The sequence below is a fragment of the Phaenicophaeus curvirostris genome, chromosome 2 (assembly GCF_032191515.1).
Source record: "Phaenicophaeus curvirostris isolate KB17595 chromosome 2, BPBGC_Pcur_1.0, whole genome shotgun sequence".
Taxonomy (NCBI): Eukaryota; Metazoa; Chordata; class Aves; order Cuculiformes; family Cuculidae; genus Phaenicophaeus; species Phaenicophaeus curvirostris.
Window position 1 is genome coordinate 16,276,983 of NC_091393.1, and position 22,069 is coordinate 16,299,051.

Sequence of the window (22,069 nt, forward strand, 5' to 3'; positions counted from 1 at the left end):
GATTACAACAACGCAGCTAGATTAGTTCAAGTTCCTCATCAAATTGTTTTCTTTCATAATTTTCCTTCTAAAACTCTTTCAAGTCATACATAATACAACATTAGTGTACCAGATCAAAACTAAGGGGTATGTATTTGTAATTCCTTCTACATACACCTTCAGACAAGAATTGAGCTTTTTCAAGCACAGCAACTGACTGAGCTCACAGTGAAAAAACAATCCCGCACAAGCATTGTTTTCCATTCTCATTCCTACCCTCTAAAGGTATCTTCCACATTCTTATCATTAACTATAACAAAAGTGCTTTTTTTCTAAAAGAAGTATCTTTTGCAGGAAACTTAAGTTCATAGAATCATAGAATAGTTAGGGCTGGAAGGGACCTTAAAGATCATCTAGTTCCAATCCCCCTGCCCCAACACCTCCCACCAGATCAGGCTGCCCAAGGCCCCATTCAACCTGGCCTTGAACACCCCCAGAGATGGGGCAGCCACAGCTTCCCTGGGCAACCTGTGCCAGTGCCTCATCACCCTCATGGTGAAGAAATTCTTCCTTATATCAAACCTAAATCTGCCCCTCTCCAGTTTATATCCATTCCCCTTCATCCTGTCACCACAAGCCTTTATGAATAGTCCCTCCCCAGCTTTCTCGTAGCCCCTTTCAGGTACTGGAAGGTCGCTATAAGATCTCCTCTGAGCCTTCTCTTCTCCAGGATGAACAAGCCCAACTCTCTCAGCCTGTCCTCATATGGAAGATGCTCCACCCCTCGGATCATCTTTGTAGCCTCCTCTGGACCCGTTTCAACAGCTCCACATCCTTCTTATGTTGAGGATTCCAGATCTGGACAATACTCCAGATGAGGTCTCACAAGAGAAGAATAGAGGGGGAGAATCCCCTCCCCCAACCTGCTGGCCTCACTTCTTTTCATGCAGCCCAGGATACTGTTGCCTTCTGGGCTGCGAGTGCACATTGCCAGCAACTATCAAAACATAATAAATTCAACGGTCCAAATAAATACTCTTAATCCTTTTAATAAAATGCACGCGATCAATACCTATGTCAATGGTTAATTTAAACTGTAAGACACTAAAAGTTGCATGACAGTGTTTGACCTGTTTAAATCTCTTATGGTATTTTATTTCATTGTTTTTTAAACAATTTAAATCTTAAGCTAATGCCAGAGCTTTTAACATCGTTAGTGGCATGTAAAATTACTTTTTATGGAAAACAGAATTACCATCTTTACTTTTAAGTAAGATTTGCGCATCTGACAGGGCCTCCCACTACTGCACAGACCTGTCTTGACAGTCACACACTGGAGTGAGATCTTTCCTTTGAGGAATTCAAGCACATTCTAGCTTAGGCATAGTAAAATGAAAGAGAACGCACAAAGACGCTTGATTGCTTTGCTCATGCTCCAGTAGTTGTATTATTTTAGGAAAACAAAGGAGGCCTATTACTCAAAACAAGGTAAGATTATTATTTTGAGTGACATTATTTAAATTAAATGCCTTTTTCTTGTTATCAACTTGATCTCATCCAATCCTTAGCCTTCTTTATATTCAGTTCCATTTATCAGTACCACTTCTGCAAAACTGTCACGTTTTTTGATTGCACATTTGATTGATTGTACACAATCACCTAACTAGTACTATAATTTTTACAAAACTTTTTAGATGAGACTGTATATTTGCACTTTCAGTCACGTCTGCTCCTGTGGTTTCAAATGCCTCAGAATGAGTAAGTCTTGGTCATACACCACCCACGAAAAACGCTGATTTAGTTCACACATCCATTTTCATTTTGTTCAGTACACATATATATAGGTAGATTTTGCTTTTGTAATTGTCTCAAAGTCATGAGATAAAAAAGTGAAGCTAATCACAAGCAAGGAGGAGAAAATGCCACCTGTTAATAAGTATAATCAATTGAAAACCCAGGGCAGTTTTAGGTTTTGACCCTGCATGGAGCAAAAATATAACTGAGGATCAGTGAAAACTAAGCACACATAACAATATATTTTTTTTTAAATAGTTTAGCAAATTAAACAAAGGCAAATTTAACCAAAGCAGCCCAAAATTAAGCTCCTTCTCATAGTTTTAAGATTCACTTTCTAAAGATTTTAAAAAAAACCCAAAACCATGAAAACACTTTTCTGCTGCAAACCAGAGTTGAGAGGATCAATCTGATACAGAGAACACATACTGGGCTGAGGTAAAAAACATGATACCCCTCCTGGAAGTTGACTCCTTTTTCAACACTAAAAAGAGAAGTACACTTCTTCCCATCTGACAGAAAAGGGTTTTCTTTCTGTTGCTTTTACCTGCAGTATCTATTTCTTAATTTCTTTGTCTACCACTCCCAATAAGTAATAAGAGCCACAAGAGATTAATTTCACTAAATAAGACAACTATTTTTCAAGATAATTCTCAAACATACGGAGTCCTTTGTTAACTGCAAAGGGAATGAATCGCACAGGTTTGGGAAGAATCTAATTTGATTTGCCTTTCTCCAGATTAACATAAGAAGCAACCAAAGAACCCAAAATAATCTGATCTCTTCCGTAAGAATTAAAAGGCATAATTAGAAATGTAAAACCGAGCTGGGACAAGTCCGTGCAGACTAAAATGCAGACTAAGAGAAGAAGCTTTTAAACCCTTCAGCCTCTGTAAGGGTAGGAGGCAGGGAAACAGGTCCTATGCCTTACTGCAGACACCTAAATCCTTTTACTCGTATTTACTTACTCTGAATTTAAAAACAAGGACTAAGAACATAAATAAGACTACGTACTCGACCAGAGGGCAAAAGCATGTTTCTGTTTTCCTGTTCCTCTGACAAAGAGTCAATTGCTTGCATATTAGGACTTACATTTATATTAAAAATTGAACTTGTGTAAAGAAAAAACATTTTTAAATTAAATCACTTAAAAAGTAAATCATGTCCCCCTAGACTTCTACTCATATAATTCACAACTATGAAAGCGATTTAACAAATATATCAACAATATGGTATCAAAGTAAAGAAAACATTTAGAATGTAATTCTATACTTGAATTATCATTTAGGTCAATATTTGTAGAGTCCACTTTCTCCTACAGCTTAAAAGTCAACCCCTTAATATATAACTTACACCAAACTGCTGTTTAAGTGGACATCAAAAATTCTGCAGGCTTTCATTCTTCCACACATTCTCACAATGCTACTCAGTTTCAAAGAAGTGAAGAACACCAGAGCACTACTTGCTCCAACTCATCTCTCCTTGTACAAAATGTTAGAACGGTAATTTGGAATACCCTGGGTAAGTAAGGAACATCTCCAGAGACCTAATGGGAACTAATAGTTCCTCCTGTCTTACTTGCCCAGGCAGTGGTTGTTTTAGCTGTCTTTGGGCGAAAATAAACAAAACGATTGCCCTAAGAAGCCACATTAAGTTCTCCCTATTGGTTAAAGGAATATTTGACACATTAGTTTTCCCATATGAAGGGAAAAAACTGCGAATATAACTTGCTTTCACTTGTATTTGAGGGGTTTTCCAGCACTTTTACATACAAATACATTTGGGGTAGCACCTCCATTGGCCATTTGGTGCCGGCTGGTATCAGCTGACTGAGAGGGAGCAGTTCATTTTTACTGTTTAGTTTAAGCTGTCTACTTAGTCTCCACTTTGGAGAAAAAAAACCCAGCACTTGATATTCTGCTATTGAAAGATAACCTCTAACTGAACCATTCCTGTCACTTAAATCAACTTTATATACAAACAAGAGCCAATTTCAAACTCAAAATGCAATACAACGAAAACCCCTAAACTTGCAGTGTCAAATAGTACTTCAGTTAATGAAGTTTAAATGCCACAATCCTTCAGAAACATTCAACAACCTGATATGTTCAGCAAAATTAAAACAGTCTTAACTTTGAATGTCAGTATTAGTTTGCAAAAGCACAAGTAGTTTATGAAGAAAAAACAGTTTGTTCTTTACCTCCTAACCATTTAACTTCTCTGTCCCAATATAACACAATCTGTCTCAAAAGGGCTTACTTTCAACAAATTAGATGTGTTTTCATAATATCTGCAACATTCAATTATGTACTATTTTTTCTGTGAAAACATCACAATATTTTCATGAGTGTCTTCAACTCATTCAAAACGTCTAAAATAAACATGACAGAAATCTACATAGTTGATCTGGTTTGAGCTAAAGTAGAATCAATTTTCTAACTTCAACTAAGTCTCAAGTTCAAGCTCAAGCCAGAACAAAAATAGTGCTGAACCCAAGCATTCAGTGCATGGACTCAGCTGAACTTTATCATCTTGGATATCAGAGATAATTGTGAAGCTTTCCAGGGATCACTTTCCAAATCATTTCTGGCTTAATTCTGGGTTGCTAGCACTGAAGCACATCAGATTTTCTTTATCTAAAAATTAACCCTCTATAAAAAGTTGAAGCGGAACAGAAAAATATTCAAATAACCTTGCTGATCACTGTTTTGCAGATCTCTCTCATCTTGAGGAAATACTGCTCTGGATCTGGAATCATGTCTCAAACCTGAACATTCATAAAAAATGTCTCCCATGAAACCCACTTCAAGGACATTGATGATTCTTACCAAAAAGCAGATTCACTAAGAAATCCCCCTACTGTTAAATCAATTCAAAATTATTTTCTGTTCCTTTTACTTATCAAAGCATGCTAATCAACAAAGCGTCTTTTATGCTGTAATTACCTGACACATAAATGCAACACTGGAATAATGCACGTTACAAAATCAATGCTACAAGCTTTCAGCAATATCTGAAAATGCAACAGAAATCATTTTAGACACTAAGATGTGAGTGACCGGAGAAAGGCTCTTACGCAGATGTACGAGCAGATTAGTCAGTTCTGTGAAGCAGAGATCAGAACATAAGAACTGAACGCGAACATTTTAATTTTTTAGGATGCATATTCTCATTTCAAGAGCTAAGAAACTTAAATTCAATATAACAAAGAAGACACAGGGAACTTAAGACTTGTACAAGTATATGACAGTTGTAAAGAGATCTGAAGTTTTCTATAGCTTCATTTTCAACTTTTTACTAGTTTAAAGCCTGTAATTTATTTTTTTTCTATCCTTAATGATTCTTTTTCAGGATAGTTAAAATATTGCTTGAATTACTTAAATCAAGGGAAGTCTCAGAATGGTGGTGAACTGCCAACTGAATGCTCACTTATTCGTAATTAACTTCGCAAGCCTAGAGTGTCTAGACTGGAGACACACCACGCCTGCACTAAAGGCAACCAGAGACTTCACATATGAAGCGTCCAAAAAAATCCTCATAATCTGTTTCCAGAAAGCTGAAAACTGGAATAAATAGCCATCTACTGCTTGACACAGTTGTTGAAACATAATAAAACATGGTCAAGAAGCCAGCATTTCCCTACTGATTCAACATGCGATGGTGAAGGGGTTGGAGAACAAGTCTTACAAGGAATGACTGAGAGAGCTGGGGTTGTTTAGCCTGGAGGAGGCTGAGGGGAGACCTTATTGCTCTCTACAACTACCTCAAGGGAGGCTGTGGAGAGGAGGGAGCTGGCCTCTTCTCCCAAGTGACAGGGGACAGGAGAAGAGGGAATGGCCTCAAGCTCCACCAGGGGAGGTTCAGGCTCAACATAAGGAAAAAATTCTTCACTGAAAGGGTCATTGGGCAATGGAACAGTCTGCCCAGGGAGGTGGTTGAGTCACCTTCCCTGGAGGTGTTTAAGGCACAAGTGGACGAGGTGCTAAGGGGCATGGTTTAGTGACTGATGGGTATGGTTGGACTCGATGATCCAGTGGGTCTCATCCAACCTGGTTATTCTATGATTCTATGATTTAAAATACCCTATTGACCGTCTCTAACTGGATGTGAAGTGTACAATTATTATGACAATGTTTTTCAGCTCCATGAAGAACCACATCACAAAAGCAGCAACGTATTATTCCATATATAAAAGTAAATCACTTGGTCCTTTCTGTCACCACCACTTCCCAAGGGAAACACAAGCATTTGATAGAGATCTCTTTCCTTTGGAGTCTAGAAAAGTAAAGTCAGGCTGTGTCTGAAAATAGTTTATTTTGAATGATCCTTAAAAGCCCTGAAAAGCTCAAGCTTAAAAAAATCTCTTAAATTAAAAAGATGACACATGGATGAGTTCCATTTGAGCAATCAGTGCTGACACATTAATAATTAAATAAAATGTGCTGCAGTATTTCAAACATTTCGCAGCTGTTACAACAGTGCTATTATTTAATGCAGATATATTTACCAAATTCCAGATTTTGTAGTACAAGCAGTTAAAATCAAAACACTTCTTTTTACTTGCTTAATCATTAGCTGGTAATCTAACGACATTTCAAATGTAAATCTAATCAGTGGCAACTGAATTGGTTTGTATTTCAAGTTTCAGAGCAGTCCCTCAGCTGTAACTACACAGCCTTTCTCCTCAACCTAACCAAGTGTTCCCAGCCATGTGGCAGGTTCAAGCATCCTTGGCAAAGGGAAACTCTCTCCCTCCCAGATCAAAACTATACCTGTGGGCTTTAGAAAGTTTAGACTTGCAAACCACAGCAATGTTTTTAGCCTCTATAACTAAAGACTATTGTTCTAAGGATCAGAATAAAATATTTCATCTCGTACCATTTGAATAAGGATATCCTTTCCCACTAGCTCAGAGTAGCTATGCAAATTATCATAACAAAGTTTGCTTTTGCATTTGCTTATTCCAAAACTGGTTTCAAATTTCAGAAAAAAATATATTTGTTTTGGGGTGGGGCTTTTCCCCCCTCCAAGCAAGCACATATTTTTGTATCTTTCTTTATTATGCAAAATAAAAAACTTGTATTTGAAAACTGAACTAGAAATACAGCTGCAATCATAATGTACGAATACACAACAATTTTCATAATTTTAGCACAGCATTATTGGAATAAACTGACAGATGGAGACTTCAATGCATTCTGTGAACTACACTGCAAAAAACAACATACCAATAGACTTACATTATCTGAGAGAGGATGTCTTTCTCAGAATAAATTATTGTATTTAATACTTTAATTACCCATTTCTTTTTTTTAAAAAAATCTTAACTCTACACAGAAGTATATACGCACTTTTAAATGTACCTATGACACTAAGGCTGCTCATTATGCATTACTATAGCTACCTAAAGAAGCACCTTAACTTGTCTGTCTTCCATGGTTTGTGACATGACCTAGTTGAGTATTTTCAGGTTGCCTAGACTACAGTTATTAATTCAATTCTAGAAATCATACATTTATTTTTAATTAATTTAAGACAAAACATTTAAACATTAATTTATATTTAAATAATTTACAAAAAACAGTATTGAGTATAGCACTAAAGAAAATTCAAAATTTTCTAAGCAAAACCAGCAATATTAGATCTTAAATCCTCAATTATCTGAGCTAAAATCTTAACAAATCTTAAATCACTTTCCTCTTCCCTCAAATATATTCCTCATCATGTGGTCAATGAACATCTGTATGCAAGAGAGAACACCAGCAATAAGTAAATTAGTTGTGTGGATTATCTGGATTATTATTTATACACACACAAATTCTCTTTTTTTCCGAATTTTTCCGAATCCTTGTATACGTCTAATTCTATATGTAAGTTTTAAATAGCTGGAAAAAATAAATTCTTCTTACCTTTTCAACGGCTAATTGCTTTGATGTTTTTTCTGATTCTCTCTCTCTCTTTTTCTCTTCTTTCTTTTTTTCTTTTTCCTTCTGGGAAAAAAAAAAAAAGCCCATTTTGCTCTTACTGAATAACAATGCATTTGCAAACATATTGAATGCCCACAGTCATATAGAATATAAGTGAAGATCTTCGTCTACTCCCTTTCAATTCAGAGTTTATAGTTCTATCTGCTTTGCTTCCAGACATAACTCATTTTGCTCAAATAATACTACTGAAAACATTGTAACTTTGAGAATTCAAGAAATTCACTATTTTACCTGCTCATCTGCATTTCTTCTTATAAGCAGAAGAAAAAAGAACCAGTGTTGCTTCTCCTAAGCTAAGCAGATCTGAAAAGAAAAAACCATCTACGAATACTCCATTAACTCAGATAACCTCTGTCATTAGGACAGGTGCCAATCTCTTTATACTCCTGAATGTAAAAAGTTGACTTGATATGACAGACCCGATGAGTAATAAGACATTAAGTTATTCCAGAAAGAGAAAATTTATATAAGAGATCCTTTTATACTTTGATTGCATTCTAATGACATTACAGAAGTTCTCTTCATTTTAGTTTTGAATGAATAAATGGGGCAATATTACCCAGTCTGACTGAAGGAAAGCATAAAATATTCCTTAAGGCATCGTAACGTACAGAAGACGTGGACATTTAGGCAAGCAATTGCTTTAACACAGTGTTAGTAGTGATTTTTACACCCAGCAATCTGTCTGCATTTACCTTGTACAACTACAGTATAGCAGTAATGAGCATCCTTGAACATCAAAATGGATGGAACAAGATGCAATAAAGGAGACAGGATAGTAACTCTGAAATGTTTTCAGTCATTACACTCGGACCTCTTTGTTCAAAGTTTTGAAATAGCTTTGTTCCACCAAACGCTATTTTTTAGCAAGTTTCCCACTATGAGGAAGAAGTTTGAGAGGTCAGATAACTGCCTGTGCAGCTCCTGTATTAAAACCTGCATTAAGCTTACTAGGCCACAGGTTGCTGTCAGTAAGTATTTTTTTTTTACTTTTTAACATCCAATATATGTTATTTTTAAATCCATGCAACATGAAGTATGGTTAAAATATTTCTAACACCAGAATGAAGGGTTTTTTTGGCAGAGTTGGGCACAGAGGGACCCCCATTACACATTGTTCCCAACTTCAAATAATCGATTTTCAAAACTTTAACTGTATTTCCAGATGGATTTGGGTTACTCAATTGAGGTTACTCGAGTTCCAACTAACCCCTGTGCATTATTACATCAGGCATTAACCTGAGCACTCAGGTCCTGGAAAGTAAGATTATAGCACCAAGCACCTGCATAAATGTGGGTGTCACTCAAGCAACAGGAAACAGTGACCACGGTCACAAAACTGCAGAAAAGGGCAATTCGGGGTTTTGAAGAAGAGAAACAGAGACCAATTTAGATATCATTGAGTGGTGGAACATGATAATGTGCATAGGAGGCCAAGCCAGGGGCCAGCACTGTATCTCACCCGTGGCAGTGCCAGGTATTCCAAGAAAAAGTTCGTACGACTGTGACAAGCACAGAGCAGTGTTTTATTTTGAGGCCATTGTAATAACCTAAGACTTGCAGACTTCCTGAACTAAGGTTACAAATGCATTGCCATGCCTTTCAAATGAAGTTTAGCCTTTCTTTCATTACTGTGTCACTGATCCCAGTACCAATCCGCACTCCAAAGACTCTCAAAATACTGTGACTATAATCATTTGTTCTGCACACAAATATACTACCAGAGCAGTAACTTTTCAAAAAAGTTTTCATTCCCTGTCCTCACTCCAACCTTCCCAAGTTGAATAATTTAAACAAGCCTAATCTCTTCTCCTCTGGAAGCTTCTCTACATCTTAGACAACTACTCTTTCCTCTCCTCTTGGGAAAGGTTATTGGAAGTGTCATAAAAGGACACTTTTCAAACACAGCACCTTAAGTTTACTTGAATACATGTAAGTGACAGTAGAGTTAAAGTTTTTGCACATGATAATCTTCAGGATGTCCTGATTTCCAGTTTGACTTTAACTTTTTTTTAATGTATGTTTTGATAGAGAAACCTTGCTCCTAGAGGAAAATGTATCTGGAAACTTTTATCTTCAGGACTTCAAGAACAAGGATGGTTTACAGCAAGTTTCATACGGCAGACACTCCATAAGGTGACCAAAAATAAATAAATGCCTCTCACTGCCCTTAACAAGTCCCTGAGAGCTTCACAGTGAATATATGAAGACTTAAATGGTTCACCAATGTTTCTGTCTCCATGCCTCACAAAGCCTGCAGGATTCCCAGTGACTTTATTTTCATTTACTTCATTTTCACTGTGGACTTGAAAACCCGTAACTCCTTCATCTTCACACTTCACAATTTCAATATGCTTGCTTTTTGCTACAGCTCCGTTAGATAAAAAAGAATTCAGACTAAATAAAAACATTTCTCAGACTATATATTCATGTCAGAACTTCAACTCAAGTGTTTCATTACTTGCAGAAGCAGTCAAAAAGCACTATGAAGATAATAAACTGAAATTGGCTTTATACTGGTCCTAAATTCCAAACAAAAATAATTTTTTTTTTTTTTACCCCAAGATTCATTTCCAACAACACGGCATACTAGTCACACAGAGGAACTTTTGAATCTGAATGCACCAAGAGAGGCAGTTAATAAAGGAAAGGCAAGTTTCATTCTAAATGGCTGCTCCTATTCCAAGTATAATTTAAAACACATGTAAAATTCGTCAAAGCTTGTGGTCTAGTCCATGACACTGACATTTAAATTTTAATTAGTGTTTAAACATAGCTGGATTAAAATAATTTATAGCATCTGTCCACACTTTCTGTATTTAAAGGAAAAACCATGATTTCTGTTTAGATCATAAGCTATTTCATATAGTGTATACAGTCTCAACTTAGAATGAAGTACCCAAAAGAGCCAAACATTGAGCATTCACATTCTAGAATAATGTATTTCATTATTTTTGTAAATAGCGACGTTTACCGAAAATTCATGTAAACGATGTCTCATCTACTACTTGCGGGTTAAGTTTTTCAAAGGCCCTTTTAAAGAGTAAATGTAACATCACCACATACACACATATCCCAGCTAGAAGGGATACTAGAACCAGTTTGAGGTAACAGAAGTGTTGCTGAATTAATTCTGTATTAAGGAGATTAAATGGCTGGAACAGTACTGACAATTTAGATTCTGAAACAAGCAAGTAATACAAAAAAAGATACCAAAAACTATTGCTGAGGAGACAGGACAATGCCCGTTAGCTGGGAATGAAATGGTGTTTTCACAGTTTTGTTACATTAAGCTAGAGCAGAATCAGAATTCTGATAAACAAACACTAAGAGGTAACAATCACGCATGTGCTTTGTCCCATCATATCGTCTCTTTTCATTTATCTAGTCCAGGAAGCAAAGGGGAGAGAAGTATATTAAATACCCAAAGTATTACCAGCAACTCAAATTCCCTAGTTAAGTCAATGAAATTACTCTACATAAATGTAAACATTTGTGCAAAGCAGTAACCTGACAAGAGTTATCCCCAAAACCAATATACCTCTGCTTTGCTTTTCTCAGCAGCAGCTTGCAGAGAAGGAGAGGATACCAAAGGCTGAGCAGCATCAGAAGAGGATATCTGTGCAAAACAGAGGAAAGAAATGAGAAAGAAAATAAGCAAGAACAGCTGGGAAGTGGGGCAGCAGAGGCAGCTGAGACACATGATTTTCATTCTTGTTTTCAATAACTTTTGGAGTGGGGAAAAAGAACACATCAAAAAAATGGTAAAAGAGGAGAGAAGGAGTTTTGTTTAGTTGTTTTTTTTTCTTTTTACCAGCATGATTTTTAATGGAAATCTCTCAGGTAGGAATGAGTGACTTATAATGAAATTCACTAGAACAGAATATAAGAAAATGAATCTGGATAAGATCATATCACAGGCCTAAAAAATATAATTAGGTTTCATCCATTGTTCAATTTTATCTAGTGTGACTACTGAAATATTAATGTCCTGAAGCACGAAGGCACACTGTCCCAGAGGAGGGGGAGAGAAGAGAGTGCCTTTGTTCTGCTTCACTGTAACAGAATATTAATATAAAGACAAATGCAAAATAACTCTGAAAGTTATACATTAATTAAAGTTCTAATTAATTCTTCTCTAAGAGCACTCCAAATGAGTAAAGAGCTTAGGGTTAATACAAAGCCATGTTCTCGCAGTAGGACGCCAGACCTTCCAGACAGGCGATACTTCTTTTGTTGGTATCGCTACGTAAAATTCCTATTAGCACCACTAGACTTCTCAGAATTATCCAAAACACGTAAGTTATATATGCAACAGATACAGTCTGCTCAACAAAGTAGGATTTCTCTAAATGCATTTTCATGCATCTTCCTATTCTATTTCTTTATGCATAGTTGATCCCTTTAATGGAAACATTATCTTCCTATTCTCCTTACTACCAAAACACATCAGAATTACATTTACCAAATATGTAGAAGACATTCAGAGCTATAAAGCTGACACTTCTACACTGTCTTGTCTCACCTCTACTATCTACAAGGAATATATAAAAATAAATGAAACTATTACAGAGCAGGTCATTATGTTGGATCAAAATAACCAATTTAGATGACATGTTTTTACTTAGTTTAAAACAAAAACAACAGCTTGCAATAAAAGGAAACTGAAAGCTGCAACCCCCCTACCTTATAGCTAAATACACCATATTTTTTACAGTAAATCCTACCAATACCATAGTTTATGCAGCCAGAATATTCCTAGAATACACACACCCAGTATTTTTATAAACTCAGAAACTGTGATTACCCTGGAAAGCAGCACTGAGCTACAAGAAAGAAGCTTTAATTTGTAAACCAAACTTTACTTGTAGAAGTAAGAAACAGAATCCTCATTTTTAAATTTAATGTTTTAAAATTCTCAGATTATTAGGAGAGTTCGGGATACATCTGCTGTGATGAAGCAGTTCCTTAAACTGTAGCATTCTGTTGCTATAGGAACACAAGGATCCTGTTTATTCTGATTACACCACATTGTAACCAAATATCAGTGTCAGAAAAATTAGGTAACTACATACATTAAACCATGAGCTCTAACACCATGTTCTTCACTAAGACTTCAATTAAATGCAAATGTGTGATATTGTGGTAATGGAACAGTACATACGTTCAAGTTTATAAAGTAGGATTTTGGTTGGGCTTTTTTTTTATTTTTACATTTTTTTCAATGTTTCAGATTTTAAGATTCCTTAAGCTAAATATCTCTCACAGGTGAAACAGCCAGTAACAAAACCAGGTAAGCATGCACCATTTCATTTGGAGGTCGGGAGGAGATGAGGACTATAGATGTTTACACCACATTTCCATCCTCCCATAATAGTTGTTCTCAATCTGCCTATCATCTTTATAAATTAAGGGATTCTATAACCTAGGGCAAGGTACTGCTATGAAGGCCTGAAAGCAATTATAGTTTTGCAAATCAAGTAATGGAGAAGTGTCATGCACGGTATAAGCAACAGAGTGAAAAGCATCGTAGCCTGGGACATGGAACGGGATGTACCCGTTAAGAAATGCCCAAGTGTAATATTTAAAGATAAACAGCAGCACTGCATCACTTGAGGCTAAAAAACAGCTTTTGAAAGCACACTTCACATACACAAATATTCAAAGAAGCAAGAATACAAAAGGCATATGACTGAAGCTAATCTTTAAGAGAAGACACATTACAATGTGTAAAGAACTGATTAGGTTACTATAATGAAAGCAATAGCATGAGTTTGGGCTGCTGAACAGCTTTATCACCACCGCATCATGTTAAATTTTTTATCTACCATGCTGCGCCAGATAAGGAAAGCTGAATGAAAAAATCCCATCAACTCTAACTGAGTGGCTGGATAAAGCTAAACATAAAACAGGATTAAAAGAAAGGCTGGTGCAGTCCATTATGATGAGTTGGTAAGCAGTCCGAGTATCAAGAGCCAATAAAGGTACCAGAGAAGCCTGGATAAACACTCATCATTGGGACAAACTGATGCTTAAGGGACAGCTGACCCTTTAAGCCTGTTAATGTTGACTAAACCAGTGGCCTGCTGACCTCAGAGCAGTCCTGCGCAGCCCACACTGAGCGCAGAAGAGCCTTGGTGAAAGGCAGCGCTGCCCACCTAGAATTGAGTCCCCACAGTGCCAGCTATTCTGCCCGTAGCCTACAGTCACATACCATAGTGTCATGCCCATATGCAAGAACGAGCACAAAATAAAACTAAAAACTATAAAACGTCACAATCTAAGGATATTCTTTTATTATCTTGGGATTTTTTCAGTTAGAATACTGAATTTTCACTAATACCCCAGTCATTATTACAGATGCTAATACCTTCTTCAAGCATGAAGAGAAACTAAAAACCTTAAGTCATCAAGCACTTGGTTTTCAGGAGATTTCAAAACACTCATTTTTAACCCCAACTATTCCCATATTTTGGCAAATCACTGAAGTTGCTTGATATTCTGAGATGCCTATAAAACCTCACAGGTTTTTGTTTTCCCTTGTTCTGTCCTCCAGCTCTGAAAGGTTTCAAACTGCAGCACACTTTACACATGTAACGTATAGCAAAAAAATCAACAAATAATCCCTTTTATTAGCATAAGTCAACCCTTAACAACTTGGGCACTATTCTGAGGACTTTCTTGCCAAAACCCAGGCTAGATCATGCAAAGTCAGTATTAATACCCTCTGTGTCCTGTTTGCAGTGCAGACATACCATTAGCTATGGAGCATATAATTTATTGAACAGATGAAACACTGGTAAGGAACAGTCGTTGACATAAGTTGTGTGCTGCTGGTTTATACTTCCAGTAAATTGTTCTTTTCAAAACTACTGCGATGATAGAGTGGCTCACAGAGCTGTTATTTGTAGTTGAAAGAGATTCATTAGCTTGCCAACAAATAGCAAATGAGAAAGCCTCTGCTCTGTGACCTATTTCTACATCTGTGGCCAGCAGTGGGAGCGCTGGGGTTAGAACAACCCCCAGACCACTCACCCATGACAGGTAAATGCATCCAGCTCTCCCAGAGTAAGTGCTGCACTCAGACCTGCTGAAACTGTCTTTAATTAGTAGAAAGCCATAAATGCACTTTAAATATTTATAGCAGAATTCTGACCACCTCTCAGGATTGCCAACCAACGTTGTAATAATAATTTTAAAACTGTTTTTAGGAGACTGAGATTGCTTAAAAGCGGCACTATGTAATTGCACATCAAAGAAACATATGGGGGTTCTACTTGGAATTATCAGCATTTATTAGTAATGACTTCTTTCTATAAGCTTGACCAGAAGAATTAGTACAGGAAGATCTACTCCATGCTTGACTCTGAGTACCTGAGAACACTGTTGTTTAGAAGCAGACATCCCCTCCTCAGTGTAGCAAAGAGTTAAAATCTGGTTTGAAAAACAAACAAAAAAAAAAACCAAAAAAACCACCCCAGTGTTCCAAAGCAATAATTGCCTTCTGTTATCACTTTCCTAATTTGTCAGTTTTAATCCCATTGCTATAGTTCAGTGGAAACAAAAATAAAAAAGGTAAAGAATCAGTTGCTAAAAAAACTGGTCAATACTGATACCAACTATGAGGTTTTTACAGCAGACAGCAGGAAAGGCAGAAAAAATGTTTGTTTAATTTAGAACCAACGGGAAAAAAATTGAGCAAGTAGGTACTAAGAGTAAGATTTGTAAGCATAACCACCGAAGAAAAGTGATCAACCCCCCCCCCCCCCCAGTTTCAGCCACATCTGTAAATTTAAATGAATTTCTACACCAAAATCCAAAAAGCAGTTTCCAGCCACCTTCCAGAATTCAAGTAAAGAAGCACACACTGACCTACTCTGATAACATACACTGTGCTCTGGAAAATTGTCAACTAAGACATCCTTGATTATTGGCACTTTAAAGAACCAGACAAATCCGAAGGCAACTCCTGCGAACAACCATACACGCTGCTAGAAAAAGAATAAAGTTGATGTGCTTCTGTGCATTAAGAATGTACTGCAAACTGACATGCTGCATCTGAATATTTCATTTTTGTTTTTAACTTAGGAGTAGTGAGGTCTTTTGAATAAGAAGCGACTTGGTAGTTGCCTAAAAGGGGGAAGGAAGGCAGGAAGCAGTTTATTTAATTTCCACATGCATACCCCTACATCTATAAAATTTCAGTTGTGTTTCAGACTAAAAGATCTGTAGTCATTTTATTTTTAGCAATTCTCTAATCCCTTTTCACTGTTCCTGTTTTGAGACTCCTTTTTAGAAAGGCAGTAAAAATAATCAGTTTGCATAATGAAATTCAATATGGTCTTTAAAGCATCACATACATTCAGTGCTGAGCAAGAAAATACACATGCAATAGTACTGTAAGATTTTCTTTTCAACTATGCTCTGAGAGACATATTCTGGTTCACAACAAAACCTCAAAGCAAATAAGAAAGGATCTGCAGGTTTACAATATTACTCCAGTTCCCTACCCCACATACACAGCAATGTGTTACCTGTCCCTTTTTTGTCCATTAAAAATTTCTACAGTATTTTTTAAGTAATTACCTAGCAGCGGCACTATCCAAATACAGACAATGTCAAGAGTTCACATAAAAGCCTGCATACAAACAGTATCTGGACCCATGGCTCTGATGTATCTATACACTAGTCCACTATTTCAAGTGAAAAACGTAAGCTTAACCAAAAAATAAACAAAGATATCAAAGAGTATAATAGAAAACCTAAGAATTATTTCACTCCAGTTTACTTTGTCCTGACATCCTCCTGATGGTAGATTACAGTCATATAAACAATTATGGTCACTAAGGTCAGAGTACTTAATAAAGTTCTCAGCAACTTTTATTTGTAGTTTTTACAAAATCCTGGTCTTCGTACAACGCAGGTTGCTATTTAGCCTTTTATTTAAAAAAGTTCAAGTTAAAGGTTTAGAAACCTGTATTAATCTTCCACGTAAGTATGAAATTCAGTGTGCTACCACTAAGTAGATTCAAGAGATTAAAAAATGAGTACGTCATCATAGCCTGTCAATATATTCAGGAAATTAGCAGCTGAACCAAATACAAAGGTGCCCTCGAGTGGCCGTTTTACATGCACACAATATACAGGGAAATAACCCAAATAAACAGAACTAAACACTCATTTTACAGGTTTTAAGTTCAGCTGCTACATATGTTTTTCACATCTCAGGAGTTTTCTGTCTTTATTACTGTACATCTTCAACAGATGTTGACAACACTAAAATTAGTATTTTATTTTAAAGCAGTAGCAATTACAGACTGCTATTAGATGCATATAAACATGTAATCAGTTGCTTGCCATTTTGTAAAGATGCTTATTCTCGAAAAACTGAAAGATGTATAAGAATACTAATGTATTAATGTAATAACACTTACCTGTGAATTTCTGTGGAAGTTCTTTCGGCTAATTGGCAAGGCTTTTTATAGTTCCTAAAATGTCTCCCTCATTCAGTGCTCTAACTACTTGACACTATGTAAAAAGGTTGTGTCTCACATTTCAAAAAACACAGCAGTAGCTGGCTTTCAAAGAAGCTGGTACTGCTCTTTGGTCAGTATTCTGAACATGCTTAATACTTCTCCACCCCTCCAGAGTGCCCATATCTTGTTATAGAAATACAGTGAAGCTTGTGTAAAATCCAGCTGTAGTTCTGGATGCGTGCAGAGCTACAGACCTTCATAACATTTACATGAAGCAGAGATGGAATTACTCAGTGTTCTGGGAAACAGTGTTAGACTTGAGCATAAAATATTCTTTCCAACTCTGATCAAGAGCATCCATACCTAGAGCTGCCCACGTTTTTTTAGATTATTTAGCTTCTTCTTAGATAACCAACTCTTGAGATATTGCAGTCACCGTGGCTTATTTAAAGGCTGACACAGGATAAAAAAACCAGATGCTTTTAACCTCTTACTGCAGAGCTCTCCATTTCACCTGTCCAACCTAACAGATGTTTTCAGTATTTGTTCCAGGGAAAACTGTCTTTCATGACAGCTTCTCAACATTTCAGTACAACACCTTTTTTTTTCTCCTAGGTGGCTTGCCCTGCCACATATAGGATCATTTACATCTTCATGATCCACATTAAAACTGGCAACACAGTCACTGCAGATTTTGGCTTCAGCAGAATTTTTGTTTACATGGACACAGTAACTTGTAACTAGGCAGCTCGGCTGTGTGAACTATTCTGCAAACGAAAAGCACTTATGCAAGGCGGGGGGGAAACAAGACCCTGCATGTGGAAGCTACTAAGAATGCAGCCAGGATACTAAAAATCCACATCCTGGCTTCTTTTTCTCATTTAACCGTAGCTGGACAAGTTCCAGCTCAAGCTGAGGAGTACTCACTAGTGGTACTCTCAGGAGCTGATACCAGGGCCAGCTATTTAAGTTCTTAATTTATGCCCCACACAATGGGACAAACCACATCATCAACAAGTTTGCAGATGATACAGCATGAGAAGGAGCAGTTGATGCACTGAACAGGTGAGCTGCTATTCAGAGCACTGCTGATAGGACAGGTCAACAGGAACCACATGAAGTTCAAAGGGAAGTGCCAAGTCCTGCACCTGGGGAAGCAGCAGTACAGGTTGGATGCCAACTGGCTGAAAAGCAGATTTGCAGAAGAGAATTTGTAGGTCCTGACAGACCAGTTGGACATGAGCTAGCAACGCAGCCAGTTCTGGGCTCACAAGAGACGTGGGCAGACTGGAGCGAGTCCAGCAAAAGGACACTAAGCTGATTAAAGGATTGGAGCACCTTTCAGATAAGGAGAGGCTTAGTGAGTTGAGATTACTTACCCCAGAGGAGAGAAAACTAATGGGGGCAGGGGAGAAAGGTGGGGAAAGTGTCTTATTAATGTGTATACCTGGTGGCATGGAACAAAGACTGAGGCAGATTTCTGCCTGTGGTATCCAAAAACAGGACTAAGAGGCACTGAATGCAAATTGAAACACAGAAAATTCTATTGAAATGTAAGAATAATGTCGCTGTTTTGTTTTGGTTTTAACCGGGGAGTAGGGGGGGTGGTTGAACACTGGAAGAGGTTACCCAGAGAGGTTGTAGAGACTCCAGTCCTGGAGATACTCCAAACCTAACAAGGCATAGCTCTAAGTAACCTGTTTCAGTTGACCCCACTTTGAGCAGGGGGTACTGGATGATCTCCAAGGCTATTTTCCAGCCTAAGCTATACTGGATTCTATAATTCAACCTATTCTAAAAGCAAAAATCTTGCAAAATAATATACTAACTTTCACTATCCCTTCCATCAAGTCATAATTCCTGTATTATATTTCAGTGCTTCTACTGATGCCTATCTTCATTAGTATATTTCAAAAATACTTCATATCACTTGAGTCACAAATTCTTAACAGACCACTACAAAAAACACTACAGATCTTGCACTGTTGGGAGGGTTAACTGGTAACCTCTCTCCAAGTCAGTGACTGAAAGCTTCTCAATGTTAACTATAAACTTACTGTTCATGTACCCTATCATACCTTAACTTATTCATCTTAAGGTGTCACATGACATACTTTAGTACGGTAAATGTATTAGGGATTAAATCTCCTTTAAGATAACTTTCTGGAAAATGTGCCATCACAATCTCTAAATTCACATCCTATCTTATCCATCTGCCTAAGTTTATACTCCTTAAATTATACACAATGCCTTAGGAAAGCATGGAAAATGCAGACACGTTATTCTTTTTCTTCAGTGAGCTTAAGAGTTATATGAAACTTCTGCTCCATACATAATTCACAGCCTTTCTTAAATATAGAAACTTTGTTTACTATTCTATAAACATTGTCAGGACATGATAATACATTCACACTCCATGTACTAGAATAGATTGTGGCAGTTCATAATTTTCGAGACTTGAAAGTACCTGGAAACTGCTTCAGCTGATTTACCATCCACCCTGTATAAGGCAATTTCCTGCATTCTGATAAGTTGTGCTCTTTCTTCTCCTATGTAATTATTTTTATTAAAAGCTGCAGAGATTGCTTGTGATAATAACTATACAGCTGATCTTTATCCACACCCAGCACAGTGACCTCGCTGCTTTTCCTCATTATTTGTACGGCATGAGGGTCATTGCATTAGATCAAAAAATAAACAAAGGTTTAAGAGAGGTCACCTTTTTACAGTTTTTGTTTTACATCAAAGAAGAGGTGCCAATTTTCTCTTTAAATGTGGAAAATACGACTCCTTCAAACATCATTCCTGAACCTCTGTGCAACTTCAGTACGCTTTTAATTTAGCAGCACGTTGACACATTCAAATTGAATTATTTGAAATGGGTACTAGAAACCCCTTCATCAGTGCAGCCCTGTGTCTCAAAGAATCAAGCCAAATTCTGTTAATAGTGTATTTTAGACAGATTTTATTCTTTCTGGAACCTCAGTTTGAAAAATCACACATTTCCTCTCGGCTTGCTGATGAACTGAGTAATCAACTACTTCAAAGCTCACTTCCTCTAATCAGTAATTTTGGGAGATTCTTACTAATTCCAAAAAACCTAAAACAAGAATCTTTTGCTATTTCTCTTGGCCACTGCATCCAAGATCACGAGCCTCATTAACAATGGTCCCTCCACCTTACCAGTTGGCATGGCTTTGATTACAAATATTTTGGACTCAATACAAGAGGATCATCAGTCGAGACGAACACTCTGCTCAGAAACGGATTTCACAAAAAAACATCCGAAGTATCTGGAGATCCAGAGCACTGGTCCTGAAACCACTGGGCTTGTCATACTTCTGCCTTATTTCCAAAGCAAACAAATGACTTCTGCTAAGATAAGCCAAGTTGCCCTTTCAGCACTTCACCTCGTCAGGTGTGGTCACAATGCTGAACAGTTATATTTGCAAGCAAAAATCAAACAGCATCTCTCATCTAAACATAGAAAAAGCCAGTCAATGCATTTTCACCAGCTCTGTTCAGACCTGTACCAAGCCAAGGGCTCTGACCTTTCATAATGCCTTCCCTTCAATGAGAGCAAATTCTACCCACTATTATCACCTCAGGCACCATTCCAAGGGCTGGTGATAAGCCTATTAAAGGATGGGCAAAACCAGACAGGAATATTAAGTAGAGAAGCAGCTTTGGGCTCAGCTAAATTCTTTAACCACGACAAGAAATAAGATATATGCATATTTTATCTCCTAAACATCAGGATTCCTGTTCTTTAAAACTCATTACTAATTCTGACATGAAGAGCTACCAGAGTGATAAGTTGTTACACACTCATATTCCCATACAACTAGAACTGCCATCATATTAGTTGAGCAGACTGTGCCCTTCTATTTTGTAATACGTAAGCGTGGAGGGGAATCAATGTAGTCTTACTCCTCAGGTTTTATTATTACAGCCACTAATATGTATAAGCCTAATCTCTGAACAACTTCTTCTAAACTGTAAGTGATCTCCCCAGAAATCTTTAATTTTCAGTTCTGGATTCAACTAATCTGTCCTAGGACTGGTTAGACAAGCAAGGGAAAGCACATGGCCAAAAAGTGAACTTGTCAAGTAACTGCTTTGTTGTGACAGACATGAGTGTGAGTTAACACTTGAAATCTCTCTTGCACTGTTAAAAGCAGTCTAATTGCGAGCATTTGTTGTGGTGTTCTGAACAAATTCCTGAGAGCACACCTCATTCAAACTATGCTGTACAGCAGCCATCTTTAATTTCATTCAGGTGTTTTAAAAGAATCAAAAGTTGTGATAGTTCAACTAAGAAGACAATTAGGCTTGATTATTCAAAGAGCAAGAGGCATTCCTTGTTATGTGAATAACACATCCTATTCACAGAATAAATACATGTAAGAGTATAATCCCAAGTAAGAACCTGTCCCCTTCAAATGTTACTTGTATAATTCCTCTTTTAAAATATAAGCATATATAAAAAGCATAGAAAAACACGAATTCCTGAATGTTTTAAAATTACATCATACCAAAGCAAAAAAGAGAAGCAGCTGACCAGATCAAGAACAGTAGGTTTCTTAAGGTCTTCAGGTCTCAACAGAGATCTCACCACAGTAGGACTATGAGCTACTTTCTGAAAAAGGAAGTTTTGATCTTTTATATCAGTGTGACTCTTGCTAATGTTGTGACAGAATTACAACAGGCACTGGCTTGAGAAATGCTACTTCTTACTCTGTCATGGGCAATGCTGCTTAAATGGAACATAGTTTTAATAACCAGGATACATTTTCCTAAATATGATAAATACCATACAGCTGTCTGCACAGC

The 22,069-nt window shown here is 37.1% G+C and overlaps 1 protein-coding gene across 2 annotated transcripts in view; it reads right to left on the reverse strand.

Annotated features, from left to right (window-relative positions):
- Positions 1–22,069, reverse strand: part of SMAP1 (small ArfGAP 1) — a 103,348-nt gene that overhangs the window by 36,447 nt on the left and 44,832 nt on the right. The window contains exons 5-6 of one of the 2 annotated variants that reach the window (XM_069851433.1): positions 11,302–11,379; positions 7,683–7,763 (exon numbers count right to left, since the gene is read on the reverse strand). In XM_069851433.1, the coding sequence (XP_069707534.1) occupies positions 7,683–7,763; positions 11,302–11,379 (159 nt within the window). The remainder of the gene's footprint in view (positions 1–7,682; positions 7,764–11,301; positions 11,380–22,069) is intronic. The other variant, XM_069851434.1, reaches the window with a different exon arrangement.